The sequence below is a fragment of the Sesamum indicum genome, linkage group LG11 (assembly GCF_026168435.1).
Source record: "Sesamum indicum cultivar Baizhima isolate 11 linkage group LG11, ASM2616843v1, whole genome shotgun sequence".
Classification (NCBI taxonomy): Eukaryota; Viridiplantae; Streptophyta; class Magnoliopsida; order Lamiales; family Pedaliaceae; genus Sesamum; species Sesamum indicum.
The window spans coordinates 10,071,775-10,089,667 of record NC_142667.1 but is presented as its reverse complement, the minus strand read 5'-3'; the positions used below and the strand labels follow the sequence as shown (position 1 = coordinate 10,089,667).

The 17,893-nt window shown below is 40.0% G+C and overlaps 2 protein-coding genes and 1 non-coding gene across 4 annotated transcripts; all 3 read right to left on the bottom strand.

Annotated features, from left to right (window-relative positions):
• Positions 1-5,395: 5,395 nt before the first annotated feature.
• LOC148785095 (uncharacterized) lies at positions 5,396-10,639 on the bottom strand. Its single transcript, XM_088875220.1, has one exon. It carries the CDS (start codon positions 10,637-10,639, stop codon positions 5,396-5,398), a length of 5,244 nt encoding a protein of 1,747 aa, XP_088731346.1.
• Positions 10,640-13,958: 3,319 nt separating this feature from the next.
• On the bottom strand, positions 13,959-16,942 carry LOC148785094 (uncharacterized). Of its 2 annotated transcripts, XR_016062736.1 has the most exons (4): positions 16,731-16,942; positions 16,037-16,100; positions 15,717-15,943; positions 13,959-14,110 (listed from the first exon to the last, which is right to left on the bottom strand). XR_016062736.1 is itself a non-coding variant. In XM_088875251.1 (3 exons), the coding sequence occupies exons 1-3, from the start codon at positions 16,784-16,786 to the stop codon at positions 15,773-15,775; spliced, it is 291 nt and encodes a 96-aa protein (XP_088731377.1). In that variant the 5' UTR covers positions 16,787-16,940; the 3' UTR covers positions 15,119-15,772. The 2 variants fall into 2 exon arrangements, 1 of the variants encoding a protein (XP_088731377.1); XM_088875251.1 differs by lacking the exon at positions 13,959-14,110 and having other exon boundaries at positions 15,119-15,943; positions 16,731-16,940.
• A 107-nt stretch (positions 16,943-17,049) lies between these two features.
• On the bottom strand, positions 17,050-17,123 carry TRNAV-CAC (transfer RNA valine (anticodon CAC)). Its single transcript has one exon. It is a non-coding gene; the product is annotated as a tRNA-Val (tRNA).
• Positions 17,124-17,893: the final 770 nt, after the last annotated feature.

Sequence of the window (17,893 nt, the reverse complement as noted above, 5' to 3'; positions counted from 1 at the left end):
GCAAAATTCCTGCAGGTTTTTTGGTTCCCAAATTTTTGAAAATTTGACAACGGTGACATACTTCTTTCCCCCTTGCATGATGACTGGAAATGGTTGTGGGACTGATCCTTGTGTCCTAATGCTGGATGGAAACTTTATAACTGTGAATACTTATAAGAAATTTTCCCTTACATGTTCTGTTAAACGTATAGGGGAATGTGTTGCTGATTCATTTCTGATCACTTCTTTTCTTTCCCTTTTCCCTAAGCACCAAGATCAAACAACAAACCATACATCAAATATAAAAAAACAGAACATGAAAGACATAAAATGCAAAAATCAAATAACATAAAAGAAACATGAAAAACATTCAAAAGTTATTGAAGTTTGTGATTGTTGTGTTGGTGGGCTTCGTCTCTACCTTACCTATGATTCACAAGGATAATTGTAATTTAAGTTAATATAAATGCATTGAAGTAAAAAAGAAAAAAAAGTATTCGAAACACTTACATTCAATTTTTGTGCAACTGGTGCAACATCATCAGTTGAGGTTCTTCAATTGTCAAGTCTTCAATAGTATCAGAATCTTCGGTTGGTTGCCTTTGATCCTTGAGAGGGCAAGTCCTGGCATTGTGCTTTTGTTGACTACACTTAGAGCATTTAACTGTGGTTTGTTGCCTTTTTAGTTTCAATGCAACTCCTTTTTTTACGATTTTGTTCTTCATCATAGGCTCATGTGGATCCCTTCTTTTTGCTCTTGAAGGCCTTCTACTTCTTCTACCAAAGTTGGTGGCAATGGAGGTAAGAAGCAACTCTCAGTCCACATGCTATCACCCCCTGTTGGCATTATTTCACTTGCATATATCCTCTTATAAGTTTCAACAGAATAGCAGTCAACAACATAATCTTTTGGATCATCTTTGTGATTACAAATGGCTGAAATTGCATGTTTGCATGGGATCCCACTAAGATCCCATTTCCCACATGAGTATGAGTGTTTTGACAGGTCCACTACATATTGACTCCCATCAAAACATGAAATCTGATAATGAAAATTATCAAATTTAACGGGAATACAGTGAGCAACTTTCTCCTCATTCTTGTCAATTACTTTTTTTTGGACAAAATACATAAAATTCCCTTTGTGTTTTAACAAGTCGGCTAAAACCCATTTTTGTTTTAAAAATAGGCTAAACCCCCCATGTGTTTTGTAAAACTCAGGAACAAACACCCATTACTTTAGTAATTAATGTAAAGTGCATTACACACGTTCTTTGTGCATGTGAGGGTATTTTTTTAACTGTTTTGACATTTTTCTCAGATGTTTTTTACTAAAATGCCATTATGTTTCTTAGGTGTTTTTTTTTCACTAAAATGGCATTTTTTGTTTTTGTATTTTTTTTATAATTATTTCATATGACCTTTTAGTATTTAAAAATTCATTTAAAATCTATTTCCAAATAAGCTCCTAATTTCTGACAGTACTAAGCATTAAATAATAATGTATGTATTAATTGTGGGCTGACCTTCCCAGCAATAAATTGAAGTAAATATTTATGTTTTCTAGATCATAAATTGGAAGCCCAAATTTCTGATGCATAAGTCTAATAGTTGCAGTTCCATTTAACACCAAATGTCTCTTTCCACATTATGACAATCAAGTCGGGTTAAATTCTAGTCTGAAAATTACATTTACATCCCACAAGTTAAGTTTTTTACAATTTTGGTCCCATTTTCTTTTAACTCATCATATCACATCTCATAAGTACTTTAAAAAATTTTGTAATATTAATCCAAAAACCTTAATTACATTAAATTTCTAACGAAAACAGCACGTGCATGGCACAAGCACCATTGAGTCTTAAAGAGAATTTTCATTATTTTCGGCAGAAATGTAATGAAATTAAGATTTGAGACGTAAATTTTTTGGAATTATAATATGATGAGTTAAAAAATATTGAGATCAAAATTATAAAAAAAATTTAACTTGTGTAACGTAAAATGCAATTTTCTAAATTAAAGACAGCCAGTGTGCTGGTTTTATGAGGCAAAAATCGCGTAGAAAATCTAATCTGTCGCTACTTACCTGTTGGAGTCATATTTTTTTGGTAGTCCACTTGAAAATGCTTAGGGAGATTTGGTCGAGTTCACTCTATGATCGAACTCTTGATTCGCGATCCGACCTCGGCTCCCGAAACGCGATCCCTGAGAACAAAAGGAAACAGTTAAGCCGGCCGGGTGTAGTCCCGGCTATGGCTCTCCGACGATCAAGTCAGTTCCTAGATCAGAGATATCCGATGATAGAAAATTGTATACGTCTGATATCAAGTGAAAGCTTACCCTCTCAAACCTTCATTTGCTGTTCTTATATGTTTCCAAAAGATAATTTTGGTGAGAGCCAATATCCGGGTCTGGGAGCTCCAGTTATGCCCAAAATCGTAGCTAACCACTGTTATGGCAGCCGCAAATCTCTCCATTTGAGCATTATGTGGGATTCTGGAATCTTTCCATAGTGGTTCCCCAATTTAATGTGAAGGGTATATTCGTCCAAAGATAAAAAACCCCCTCATCATTTGCCCCCCTAGTTCTGGACGCGACGGCTGAGTCGTGTGCAGAAATCAACAGGTGCTTTTGCAGGTTATTTAATTGTCTCGATATTGAGGTCCACGTGTCGCGTGGGCAGTCCTTTCTAGCATTGGAGGGCGCGTGCTTTCTGCAGACGTCCAATCCCCTCTCAATACAAAACCCATATAATCCGTGTGATTCAAAATATTTCAAACTGATTTCGTCTTCCCCAAGCCAACGCTTTCAGCCCTCCTACCGTTCAAGCCCTGCTTTACTCTTCATTTCCAGGTACGACGTTCCGCCATCCCAAACTCTGCTTCTCACTACTGCTACTTTTACCCATAGTATTGTGGTCAGTATGCACCAAGAAGGTCCGTCTAGGGCTAGGTCTCGGTCTAGATTGCGTCATGGTGGGCGAATAGAATCGGATTCCGATAGTGTTCCCGACTCTGATTTCGGCGATAGGCCGTGGGAACACATAGTTAGTACTGTAAGGCTTCGGGTCGATACAATAAGGGAAAAATACTTTATCCCTCCTAGCTACGAAGTTTTAGTTCCTAGTTCTGCTGATCGCATGCATCGCCCCCCTCGAGGTTTCTGTTCATTTTCCTTGAATCATTTTGACGCGGGTCTGAGATTACCCCTCGCTCCGTATGTTTCACAAATTCTCAGGCGCCTTGAATTGTGCCCTATGCAACTCTCGCCTAATTCGATCCGCCACATCATTATCTTCGTCATCCTAATGAGGGTCTACCGATATGAGCCCAGCTTTGATAATTTCTGGTCTTTGTACTCGTTCACTACCTCTGCTAGGTCGGCGGATAATGGTTTTTATTACTTATCCGCCCGCAAGGAGTGCAGGTATCTGGCTCCTTTAACTTCGAACGTAGGTCCATGGAAGAAACGATTCATCTTTGTTCGTCCTCCCCCGGGCCGGGGATGGCCTTTTTGTTGTGAATGGGTCTTAGAAAAACCGAGACCTGTGGTTGAGGGTGGGGGGTTAGAAGGTGATCAAATTAGGAGCCTTTCCTCTAATCGGTATGACCCCAAGATGCTTCTGGTAGAAGAAGTTCTCAAGCTCGCACAACTTTCTCCTGCCCCTATCCCAGTTGAGGGCTCCTTAGGTGATTGATCGATTAAGTTTTCATTTCCTTCTGTTCTACTCGGATCCAATGTGTTCTCATCCCACTGTTTTTTTCTTTTCAGACGATATGGTAGGTCAATCTCGCCTTGCCCAGCGGATCCGATCCAATCGGGCGCGACCGTTAGCTGGGGAGGCCGCACCCGTACCTTCATCAGCGACCTCGCCTCATCTTGGTGACAGTTCGGCAGTTCCTCAAGGGAACCAACCCCGTAGCCCCCCATCGACATTGGGAGTGAGGATACCCGCTCCCATATTCGTCCGCTGAATCAACCGGCTCCTGCTTCGCCTGATCGATCCCATACTGGAGAGTCTGGTTCGGGCGGCCTGTTGCCCCGGAGGCGGAGGAGAGGTAAGAGCCCGGTGGGTCCCAATACGAGGAGCCGATCTCAGTCCCTGGCTCTGGGTCACTCCGTGTCTACAGCCCTTGATGATCGCAGAGGTATGGAAATGTTCAATGACGTTTCCGACTGCTGGAAGAAAGCTCGCGAGGATCTCCGTGCTCTGAACCACCTTATGCCTCCACCCGTCGAAGAAAGATTCGTTCCAAATTGGAATGTCTCTCCCAACAGCACTGTTCTTGATTCACATTCTGGACAAGTATCATGGGAACTATTCAACGCTTCGTGTTTACCACGCGATCAGGCGGCCTTGCTCCAGAGCCCTTTTACTCGACTGGAAGAACATGCTGCCCACTCGCTAGTTCAGGTAATTACCCTCTGAATGATGACTAGTTCAGGTAATTACCCTCTGCTGCCCACTCGTTAGATTCTTTCCTAACGCGATCGTGTCCAGGTTTTCCAATCTCGTTCGGGGACTCTCTTTGAAGTGTGCCGGGTTTCGAAGGAATCAATTGGTGGCTGAACGTTCCAGTAGTGAGATGCGCCTCAAGGTCGAGGAGGCTACCGCTCGAGCAGAAAATTCGGAAGCCCAACGCGCAGTCCTGGAGGCCCGTATCAAGGAGTTGGAGGAAAAGATGGCCACCGAGGTGTCTAAGGCTACTGAGTTGGGGAGAGAGGCTGGCTTTACAGCTGGACAAGCAGCTGGGAAGATTGATGGTCGAGCCGAGTTCTTGAGTTCCGACGAGTTCTCTGCTCGTATTCGGGAGGCTCGACTTTCCGGTGCTCGTGATTTTATCCGAGCTCCGTCTTTCGATACTGCTTTAGAAATTAGGGCTGCAGACTACCTGGTACAAGGTTTTGATAGATGCAAAGCTCAAGTTTCGACATTGAAAGGCTTTGTACCTGGTTTTGATCTCGCCAAGCTCGACCCTAGCCTTGATGGTGACTTGCGCCCATTCCCCGAGGACCCTGCCGCTTCGCCCAAAGAAGATGAATTTGCTTCACTGTTAGATGTCATTGAAAACATGTAGCTTTATGTCCTGAACAATCTGATCGTAGTTCTTTTTGTATAATCCCTGGTTTTAAGCACCATATCTCTTAAAACACTAGACTTTAGTGCTTTCGTTACTGTAAGTGCTTTTGCTGATATGATCGTTTTAGAAAACCTTTTTTAGGTTTGAGTTAACATTATCGCATTGATTGGTAGCGCCTTTCTCAGGTCTATATAAGAAGAATGCGATCATATTATTTAATATGGTTTAATGAGCCTTTTCCAGGCTAATGGGGGTACAGTAACTAAACTTCATACATTATTTGGCCTTTCCCAGGCATCTATGATCGCACTACTGACAGCCTTTCTCAGGCTGGATTATGCATAGAATTTTCTCAAGTTTCGTATGTTCCATGGTCGCTTGAGAAGACGTCCTTGAGAGTCTTGTAGTAGGTAAGCACCCTTCCTCTGTATTTCGACCACCTTAAAGGGGCCCTCCCATTCAGGGTCCAACTTCCCCACGTGTTTAGAGACTTCAGCTTTTTTAAGGACCAGATCCCCCACTTGGAGTTCCCTGGGTCGAAGTTTTTTGTTGTACCTTCTCATCATTAGGCCTTTGTGGTGGAGTATTTTAGCTAGGGCGGCATCCCTCTTTTCTTCGATCACCGTTAGGTCGAACGCACGTGCTTGGTTGTTCGCCGCAGGGTCGTAACTTGCGATCCGATGGGTTTCCTCGCTGATTTCTGCAGGAAGAATAGCTTCAGAACCGTAAACAAGACAAAAGGGACTTTCACCTGTAGACGACCTCGGGGTCGTCCTGTATGCCCATAATACCCCTGGTAGTTCTTCTTCCCACGATCCTTTTGAATTAATACGGGTCTTTAAGTGTTGGAGTATAGTCCTGTTGGTCACCTCTGTCTGCCCGTTCGATTGAGGATGGCCCACCGATGTGAAGTTTTGTTGGATTTTTAACTCTTTCAACCAGCTCGCAATTTCTTTCCCCTGGAATTGTGTGCCGTTATCTGATACGATAGTTCTGGGGATCCCGAATCGACATATGATATTCTTCCAAATAAAATCGATCATCCCTTTTTCCGTTATTCTTGCCACTGCTTCGGCTTCTACCCACTTAGAAAAGTACTCGACTGCGAGTATGATAAATTTCTTTTGTGCCCTCGCAGGGGGGAAAGGCCCCATTATATCGATCCCCCACTGATCGAACGGGCAAGCGACCTGTAATGGTTCCATTGGTGTAGCCAAGGAATGTATCCGGGCGGAGAACCTCTGACAGCTTTCGCATCTTTGTACTAGCCTCTTCGCATCCTTCATCAGTGTAGGCCAGAAATACCCTTGACGTGCGACCTTCTGAGCTAACGACCTGGCGCCCGAATGGTTGCCGCAACTTCCTTCGTGTATCTCTTTCAGTACGTATCCCGCTTGTTCGTCATTCAAGCATTTTAGTAGGGGTCCGTCCGCCGTTCTCTTGTATAGTTCAGATTCGACCATTGTGAACCTGGTGGCCTTTAACCTCAAATTTTTTGCATGCGAGGGATTTTTGGGAAGAATCCCCTCCTTGAGATAGAGCGTTAGCTCGTCCTTCCACGTACAAGGTTGGTCTACCGTATATATATCGACCTCGGCGATCGCTGGTCTGTCTTTCACCATCACTGTTATATTGCGGTTCTTTATGCCCGACAATGAGGCTCCAAATTTAGAAAGTGAATCAGCTCTATCGTTTTCTCCTCTTGGTATCTGTTGGACCGTGCATTTGTCGAAACGCTCGATCAGAGATTTTGACTTCTTCAGGTACATCGACATTGTCTGCTCCTTCGCTTCGTAATTCCCCTCGATCTGCATCGCTACTAACTGCGAGTCAGTGTATACTTCTAAAGTTCTTGCTCCTGCTGCATGAGCCAGCTCTAATCCTAAGATTAGGGCTTCGTACTCGGCTTCGTTGTTGGTGGCATGAAACGAGAGTCTGGCTGCGACCTCTATTTCAACCTCTCCTGGCCCTTGTATCAAGATCCCAGCTCCCCCGTTGCTAGTATTCGACGATCCGTCTACATGCAGCATCCACGGCTCGACATCCAGAGCAGGCATGTTTGTCAGTTCCATTACAAAGTCAGCAAGTACCTGAGCCCTCTCCGAGTTTCTGGCATGGTATTCTATATCGTGTTCACCCAGTTCTACAGCCCATTTCACTAATCTCCCTGAGACCTCCGGTCGCGACAAAATGCTCTTGAGCGGTTGATTTGTTAATACGACGATCTTGTGTGATTGAAAATACGGCCGTAACCTGCGAGCCGACGTTACTAGTGCAAGAACGAACTTTTCGACTAAGCTGTACCTCATCTCCGCTCCCTGCAGCATTTTGCTGACATAGTATACTGGGTTCTGGACTTTATTCTCTTCCCTCACCAGTACCGAACTCACAGCATGTTCCGACACTGCTAAGTATAGATACAAAATGTCTCCAGGTCGGGGATTTGCTAATAGTGGTGGCGTCCTCAAGTAACCCTTGAGTTGGTTAAAAGCATCCTCGCATTCTTTTGACCATTGGAAATCCTTGGGTTTTCTTAATACTTTAAAGAAGGGTAAGTTTCTATCTGCTGACTTTGAAATAAATCGGTTAAGGGATGCGATCTTACCCGTTAACTTCTGTACGTCTTTTATCGAAGCTGGTGACTTTAGCTCGAGGATTGCTTTGATTTTCTCTGGATTGGCCTCTATCCCTCGGCTGCTCACCATATATCCCAAGAACTTGCCCCCTCCGACCCCGAATGTGCATTTTGTTGGATTGAGCTTCATTCCGTATGTTCGCATGACGGCAAAGCTTGCTTCGAGGTCCTGCAAGTGTTTCTCCGAGTGCCGGCTTTTAACTAACATATCGTCCACGTAGACCTCCATTGTTTTTCCGATCTGTTCTCTGAACATTCTGTTAACGAGCCTTTGATACGTTGCACCTGCATTTTTCAGACCGAACGGCATTACGTTATAGCAAAATATACCTTGTTCAGTTACGAATGATGTCTTTGTGCAGTCCTCCTTAGCCATGCGGATCTGATGGTAACCCTGGTAGGCATCCATCATCGAAAACAACTCGTACCCGGCGGTCGCATCTACCAACTGGTCGATCCTGGGCAATGGGAAAGGGTCTTTGGGGCACGCTCTGTTCAAGTCTGTAAAATCGGTGCACATCCTCCATTTCCCTGCAGCCTTTGGCACCACTACCACGTTCGACAACCAGTCCGTATAATGGACCTCAGAAACGTATCCTGCTTTCAACAACTTATCCACTTCCTCCTTAATGATTGCATTTTTCTTGGATCCGAATGCTCTTTTTCTCTGTTGTATGGGCTGTGCCTTTGGGTCTAAGTTCAATCGGTGGACAATAATTTCGGGATTAATACCTTTAAAATCGGAGGCACTCCAGGCAAACATGTCCGCATTGCGACGCAAGAAGGCGACCATCATTAGCTCGAGGTTCTTTTCCATGCTAGCCCCAATCTTCGTTGTTTTGGATGGATCCCCTTGTACCAACTCGATCTCTTTGTGTTCATCCATCGATTCTATTCTCTCCTCGTTCTTGATGAAAGTTTCATCCAGCTTCCTCTTTCTATCCGTCGTATCCTTCCTTAAGGAGAGGTTGTAGCATCGTCTGGCTTCCCCTTGATCGCATGCGACCTCCCCAACTCCGGCATGTGTAGGGAATTTCATTTTTAAGTGGTATGTGGATACAATGGCCCTGAAAATGTTCAAGCCAGGTCTTCCCAAAATGACATTATAAGCAAAGGGGGTGTTGACCACCAGAAATTTTACCTTGAGAGTCCTTCTTCTGGGTTCGTCTCCAAGGGAAACAGGTAGTTCAATTGTCCCCAACGAATCCACTTCACTGCCTCCGAAGCCTACCAATGGCGAGCTCACAGCATCCAACCTGGCGTCTGCCAACCCCATTTTGATTAAGACTTCCTTCAAAATTATATCAGCAGAACTTCCGTTGTCAACCAAGACTTTATGGACAGTGAAATTGGCTATGTCCATCTTAATCACCATAGGGTCATTACCGTCACCGGTCTTTCCCTTTATATCCTGAGCGCCAAAGCTAATTTCTAACTCTGGGGATATATTCATTACCTGTCGGCTCATCAGAGTACTCGTTCTCCGTTCTGCCTTCTTCTTTGCTCTACTCGAGTGTCCCGTCTCAGATCCTCCTGCTATCATATGTATGATGCCTTTCACAGGCGCGTTCTCCCGGGCAGTTTGCCCTGCGACGACTCCTCCTTCATGTCTTAATGGGCTTCGGGATCTGCTGTGTCGTCCTCTGCTTTGATAATCTTTGGATATTAAATCTTTGAAATATCCTTGGCGGATTAGCCGCTCGATCTCGTCCTTAAGCTGGTAACATTCCTCCGTGTCATGCCCTCTTTCACGGTGGAATCTACAGTACTTGCTCGAATTTTTCTTTGCTGGGGTAGCTCTCGTGGGTTTCGGCCATCTGAGTACATCCTTCCTTTCTACCATGAGCAGTGCCTTTGCCCTCGTGGTGTTGAGTGGGGTGTATTTATTATACTTCTGTGAGTAGTGAGGCTCTTTGTTTCGATCATGCCTTGATCGCTTATCATTCTTAATGTCATATCCCCGATCTCTTCCATACTCGCCCCTCCACTCGCCATCCTTCATGGCGTTCATTTCTTCCTCGTCTATATATTTCTGCGCCAGATTCATGAGTTGCTCCACATCAGATGGGGGGTCCCGAGCTAACGCAGAAGCAAATGCTCCCTTCTTCAACCTGTGGATCAGTATGCTGATCATCATATCTATCCGTAGATCTGGTACCTCCAGCGTTTCGTTATTGAAACGTCCCATGAAGTTCTTTAAAGGCTCGTCATTTCGCTGTCTTATGGTGAACAGATGTGTCGCCGATCGTTTCTGCTTCCTTTTACTGGCAAAATGGAAAGAGAATTTCTGTATGAGCTGCTCGAGGGATTCCACGCTTCCCGGTGGCAAGTTTGTGAACCACTCCTGGGCTTTTCCTGTCAGAGTCGTGACAAATAATTTAGCGTTTATTGGACCTGACTGCCCATAGAGGTTCATCACCATATCGAATGCTGCGAGGTGCTCTGCGGGGTCTTTCATTCCATCATATCTCGGCAAGTCCGGCATTCTGAAGTTTGGAGCTACAGTTTCTGTCAGGATGTGATTACAGAATGGCGAATTTCGGTGCTGGGATACTATCTCCCCTCTCTTCTTCAGTTCGTCAATCTGCTTTCCTAATCTCTCTATCTGCTTCGATACGTTGTCAACCTCCGCACGCGAGATTACCGGTCCCCGGGCATGGCTCCTGTCTCGGCTACTAGATCCAACTTCCGAGGGCTGGTGCTTGCTTCTGTCCCTTCTATGGGCACCTGACGTTCTATCTTGTTCCTTTTCTCCAAATAGCCTTCTCCTTGCCCCTTCTCCTTCAGCTGGAGCAGCGATCCTTCGCTCATACGCGACAATGGCCTTTCTCCCCGCTTCTTCCATTAATTGTTGTAATTCAGTTTTCGTGAGTTGAACTATGGGTTCGGCGGTTCCTATCGTGGTATCCAAGCCTAGGATGTTCCTCCCTGACTCTCCTTCCATGTTCTCAGAATATGTCGTTCCCACAGACGGCGCCAAATGAAAATGCTTAGGGAGATTTGGTCGAGTTCACCCTATGATCGAACTCTTGATCCGCGATCCGACCTCGGCTCCCGAAACGCGATCCCTGAGAACAAAAGGAAACAGTTAAGCCGGCCGGGTGTAGTCCCGGCTATGGCTCTCCGACGATCAAGTCAGTTCCTAGATCAGAGATATCCGATGATAGAAAATTGTATACGTCTGATATCAAGTGAAAGCTTACCCTCTCAAACCTTGATTTGCTGTTCTTATATGTTTCCAAAAGATAATTTTGGTGAGAGCCAATATCCGGGTCTGGGAGCTCCAGTTATGCCCAAAATCGTAGCTAACCACTGTTATGGCAGCCGCAAATCTCTCCATTTGAGCATTATGTGGGATTCTGGAATCTTTCCATAGTGGTTCCCCAATTTAATGTGAAGGGTATATTCGTCCAAAGATAAAAAACCCCCTCATCACCACTCATTCTCTTTATTTCTCTATTTATCATCATTCTTCGCAAGAGAAATAGCTCAACAGTAAGCCTTGTTTTTCATTTATTTATTTTTATTTAAAACGCTGAATTATTATCAATTAAAATAATTCGATTATAATTACTTTTATCAAATATATAATAGAATAACATTTCATGTATATAGTGGGCTCATGAGACTCAACTTCACCAATTGAGCTAAGTCTCATTGGCCAGCTTAACAATAAGTTGGAAGCCCCATTTAGACGTGTTTATAAAGGTTCAAAATAGACCGTTTATCAATTTATTATGGAGAATAAGATGAAAAGAGTGTATTCTTTTACAACTTTCTTGCTTGTTAAATTAAATTATTTAAAGGCTATAAATATCTCGCTGCCAAGTCTGCAGCTTATTGATAAATTTGTAAATATTAAGTTGTTTTTTCAAACACTCCAACTTTAAACATTTGTTTTCGAATGCTCACACCTTTTATTATTAATTAACTTACAATTTTCTCGGCCGCTTATTCCCATAACAAAATTTAAGTATTGCAAACACCCCTTCAGTCCTGCGATTGAGCCGTCATTAGAGAAAAAAAATGACTTCTTATCGTAATTAATTATTATAGTAAAAAAAATAATAATAGAATGAATACCAATTGAGTACGACTACATAATGACTATTAGTCCTTGATTTTGCAAGTGAGTGCCATAACTAAAATCCATAACAAAGTTTTGACCATAGATTACTTCCAACACAATTACTCCTTACCTTATTACTCGTTATTCGTATCAAATGATTTTTCGATTCATTCATTAACCTTAAAAATGAGATCAATTTTAAAATTTACGTACGTAAAATCTGCATTTACATAATCAATTACAACCAGTTTGCAATACATGTGCAGGTCACATGAGTGCATCTTGGGAGGGAAACAGCCTGTAAAGATAAGTTAACCCTTCCAGAGCTGTCTAAAACTGCAGTCTCAGCACATTCTTTTGGCAAGAATCTGTGACTTAGCAAAAATTGCCAAACCCATTGTTTTTCAGGTTGAAAAAGAGGTAATAATGGGCTCTGATTTGTGGGGTGGAAATTTAGTGTATGATTATGCAGTTTAGAGGAGGTGAGAAAGATGGAAGAGGTGGGTCTACATATGTTTGTACTTAAATTGGAATAAGAAAAGAAAGGTTTGGAATATGAAGATGGTGCTGAAGTTCCAAGATGTCATTGCCCTCATTCACATGTAGGAGGAAGGTGATATGACAAAGACATGTTCTTTGGTATCAATGTATGGAAGTCTTTCTTCTGAAAAGAATACTCGAATTCGACTTTCGACCGAATTTTCTATCGACTACAATTTCGTTGACATGTGCAAATTTTAAAGAACGTGTAATTGGCTTTTAAGCAGTCACGAATTTGAGATACGTGTTGAACCAGATTGGAGTTTCTAGTTCAAATCCTACTGCATTTTCTATTCCGTTTAATATACGCATGTCACATGTATAATTTTTTTTTTCTAAGTAAAATGTATGATGTGATCTCTGTACACATGACATATTGTATTAAATAAAATAAAAAATATAATAAAATTTAAAGTAGAAAATTCAATCGATGACCCTAACTTTTGCTTAGAAGAGTAGTCTTGAATGTTTTGGGGAAGCTCAAGAAGGCCATTCAGCCCAATAGACTTAAAAGGAAGAAGTGGAGCGCATCCATATGAAGCCTAGGTTCGTAATTGGGTTCTCAAGTCCACCTGTTTTAGAACCCATTTATTTTGAGTATTCGATTAAATAAATGATAAAATTATTTTTAATTAAATATATAATAATTTTCTTTGAATTAATTATAAACTATTTACTTAGATGTATTATTGCATTAGGATAAAAATTAGTCACGTGTTTACTTTGATTGATACATATTGATTGAGTGGAGAAATTATTATTGAACTCTTTGAAATGTATTAAAAACAAAATTATTGTGTCAAAATCGAGTATCACATGCTTACGAGGTTGGTGGTGCTCATGAGTACAGGTGGGATGAATTACGTAGGTGGAACAGTGATTAGTACAAGACCCATGGTCTAATAGAGTCTTACGCATATGATGATGTGTTATGAGAGAAGTTTAAATTTATGTTTAACCAAATAGAATATAATATAAAACATTTTAAAAAATAGAATTAGATTGAAGATTGAAAAAGGAATTAGAACTAGATGAAACTTATATATATATATATATATATATATAATGTAGGAAAGAAATTGGTATATGTATCAACTTAACATTTATAATTGAACTTTGGTTAGTGTAGATAAATTACTATGGCACTCATCATAAAACTTAGATACCAAATGTAGTACATCAAATATCATATGTCACTAATATCATCAAATGAAGATAGAAAAGAGTCATAATACCATGACATGAGATATTCCATTAGGCTACTTGTTATTCATTTGCGGTACAACATTGACTCATTCTACAACGGAGAGATTGCCACAAAGGTTTGATCTACCACTAACCTTTGGACTCAGATTGGTTCCTTTCACCAAGCATCCATCATAGTTCAATGATTGAAGGTATATGTAATTTTAGAAACTTTATGGGCGGCTATCTGTATTTAGATCAAACTTCAAGCAGAGATTATGTGATTATCACACAGTCGGTCAGTCAATTTAGGTATAAAGTTATGCTGAAGTCAGCAAACACTGTTAATATCATCAACAATTTGGTCTATTTGTTAGATAATAACAAATTATAAGGGTAATAGATATAATTTTCTAAACCATAACGGGTTTACGTGTGATTAGAACAAATATCATGAGAGAGCATGTAATTATCCGAGATAATTATTAACTAAATATAAATAATAACAAGTAAATGAATCATTTACAAAGGTTATTGATAGAACAATAACAATTGAATAGAGATTCCTTCAGGCTGGTCTCTTTCTTTAGTTTTACCAAATTACTCCTCCTCAAAACCAAGCTTGAAGAAACAACAAGTATATAAGATATATGAATTGATTAAAGGCAAAAACAAATACATAAATAAAAGATCACAATTAAGATAACAATACAAAGAATTACTATCATAAAATGTTAATCAGGTAAAATGAGAATCAACGCATGCAACCATTTTGGAAATATTTACTAGCAATGTAATAAATTATTTCAATACATGCTAAATGATGTCTATCATTATTCTCAATGAATTAAATTGGTGAACAGTGAAACTTATTTGTAATAGGCAAGTAAATTTGCAAAGTGCGAATGCATAAACTTAAAAGTCATCCCTCAGGTTTTAAAGCAGTTGCAAGTCAGTGCTGAAGTTTCAATTCTATATCATCCCTCCAATCACATCTAGACTTCAAATTCATTTCTGAAAAAAAGTAAATTATTTTATAAGACTAATTAAAAGCCTTTGATTGAGTGAGAATATTATTGTTTTTTACTTTCAAGTTAATCCGTACTATAAGCATACTTTAATTACAGAATGCTATGATCTTTTATATATAATTGCATATGCATTACTGATAACTAAATATAAATGAATATATTCATTATTTCCTTTTGTCCAGTTGAAATATTATATTTCATTATTAGAATTAGCACAAACTAGTAGTATTCTTCAATTCTTGTTATACAAAAATAAGCAAATTACATTCTGGACTAATTTATCATTTACTTGAACTTTTGTAAGTCTCTTAGTCTTGATGAACATCTAAAGATGAATCATTAATTGTATGTTTTGAAAATTTATAACTTCGTATCTAAAAATGTTTCTATTTTACTTTTAGAAGCCATATAATATATGTAAAACGAAGTAACTAAAAATGTTTCTATTTTACTTTTAGAAGCCATATAATATATGTAAAACAAAGTTCTTGTGCTACGCGTCATATTATATAAAAACAATTTTCAAAATTGGATTACACATTTGAATATATACCAAAGGTGTTTTCAAGAACTTAAGCCGTGTAGCAAAAATCACAAAGGTAAGCGAACTAAAGGCAACCATAGTTAAATATTTAAATTATCGCTCATAGTTACAAGGAAAAAGATTGCAATATACAAAAAAATAAGTTGTAAAACAAAGGACATATTAATACAAACTATAAACAAGGAGAAACTGCAAATAATATGAAAGCATAAAGGAACTTTTTACTAAAAGCAAACGAGGAAAAAGCCAAAAATAAAAAAAACACAAAATGAAATAAGAGAAAGAAAACACAATTATTCCACCTATTCCTACTGCCAAAATCTTTTGCAAACATCTTCAGGTTTTTGAATTTTCACGCTTTTCATGTCTTAACTAAAGCAACACTTTTCAGAAGCACAAGCTAAATATATGCCATTCTAGTTGGCAATAGCTTACAGTTATATGTCATGACTGCTCAAACCAATGAAGAAACTGTTTTCATCAGAAACTGATTCCTTTTGCAATTCTGTATGTTCTGAAGTGATTCACTTTCACAAGTTCCCAACTTAGCAGTAAAGAAGTCAGCTATTCTTTTCCATATATATCAAGCTCAAGCAACTGAAGAGCTGATTCGACTGTAAAATGTTTAAGATAATATTGGTCAGAGGCAAACCTCAATCAAGTGCCTTCTTGTGCTGAGGAGTCTCAACAAACAAAACTATCAGAAGGTTATCCACCAAGTTCTGCACGAGTTGGAATTACTGGGACGAGATAATTCCCATACGGTGAGTCAAATATTCTAAAATTGCCCATGCAACCTTCATATTGAGCCTGGGCCACTGCAGAGTTCCTCGCCTCTCGAATCCTTAAATTGTTCCTGCTGGATTCAGTCTCAGAAACCTGAACAAATATCATAATCATGTTTAAGATACCAAACTTATGAGGGACGGCTACAATTAAAGTACAGCATATAATAATTAAAAAGCAACATACTTCTGATTTATTGATAAGTTGCAGAACCACGTCTCTCTTCTCCGATGGTGAGACAACAGAAGTACTAAGAGAAGGGGTGTGCCACATCACAGAAACGGCAGGGTTAGCAGCTCAATAAAACAATCAAACATTTTGCATAAATAAGAACCTCTCTTTTTCTCCGGGATGTGGTAAATAGATAATTACATTAGAGCAATATAATTTCAAATTTTAGATAAGACTATAGACGAGAAGTTTAGATGCTTTTATTTCCAGTGTGAAAGCATAATACCCCAGGAACAGGGGCAGAGACTACAAAATCATAGAATTACAATAATCCACATTCAAAAGGAAATCTTACACACTAGATGCATTTTACGTTCATGCCCACAAAATCCCAGATACCTGCCCCAAAAACTAAGGGTGAAACAGAACACAACAAATCAAATATAAACTGTAAAGAGGCTATTGCAACATATCCACAGGGAAGCCCAACCATTCAAAGTACATCTCCTTGCATAAATCAAGCAAAATTTAGTTTCGGTAAAAGATAATCCACCACAATGCATTCCCCGTATTACCACTACATAAAAGCTCACTAATTGATCCAAAAAAATCAACTCAGTCAGGACAGCATCATGGAACCTTGCAACATCTCAAACTCTCTCAGTACTTTTTCTTTTAATCCCTGTGAACAAGCAGGTAAATGGATTACCTGAAAGAAGATACAGCATCGACTTTCTTCCTCTTTGGCGGAGGTTTGAATTCCATTGGTCTGGGGTTTATGAATCCTAATCAAAGCCCTAAACAATGGGAAATTTCAGGCAATTTCTTACTCTCTGTTTTTGGGGGTAAAGATTTTGTAGTCGTGAGCAGGCACTGAATTATGGACGGTGGATTTGGAGCGCCGTAGAAGGACTTTTTCGTTAATTTATATATTGAAACAAATTATTTAGTAAAAACGCATAAATGCTTATTCAACAAGAATATATATTTTTTTCTTAACATATAAATAATTATTAAATAAAAATTAATGTCTGAGCCCGGGTTCGAACCGGGGACCTCTAGTGTGTGAGACTAGCGTGATAACCAACTACACCACCCAGACAACCAACTGAACGTTTCAAGTCTCTGAAAATATTAAATAAACTATGATTTTGATCCTTTATTGCACATCAGGTGAGATATGTACATTGACTATTTTTTCATTAATTGTTCAAGATTTTTGACAGTTCCTAATTATTAAAAAGGGATAATTTTTACTTCGATAGCTATTTACTTCTTGCCCACTACGTTATATTAATTTAATGCAATTTATTTCTTTTTTCACTTATCATAGGAGATTTATTCAAGTACCTTACAATTTTACGTATTTTTTCAACAAATTAATATTCTTGGTTTATTCAATCATGCACGATTTGCAATTTGAAAAATTAAGATGTGTGTACTAAATCTGACCGAGCTCGAAATATGCGATCACGACTGTTGATTGAACTAGGCCACGTATCCTCACACGATCTAGTGATTGCGTCCTGAGAATAGAAACACGAACGTGAGGCTCGTCGGGTACGTCCCCGACAATGACCCTCCGACGCTCAAGTTAGAGTTGATCGAGGTAAAAATGTGCGAACTAGAATTGTAGGTCGAAAATAATAGGCAACAGTTACCTCAATAAATGAAGTGTCGGGGTATTTATAGCTCTAGAGATATACAGTGGTTGGGTTCATGTGTCATCATCTGGGCGATAGCGTCTCAAATCGGACGACTCTTATTAAATCGGGTCTTCATCTTTCGAGGCGGATTCTACCCGACCCAATGGAGTAGGACGCGGGTCATGTACCAAGAAATTACAGAAATGCCTTTCATTAAGGGTATTTT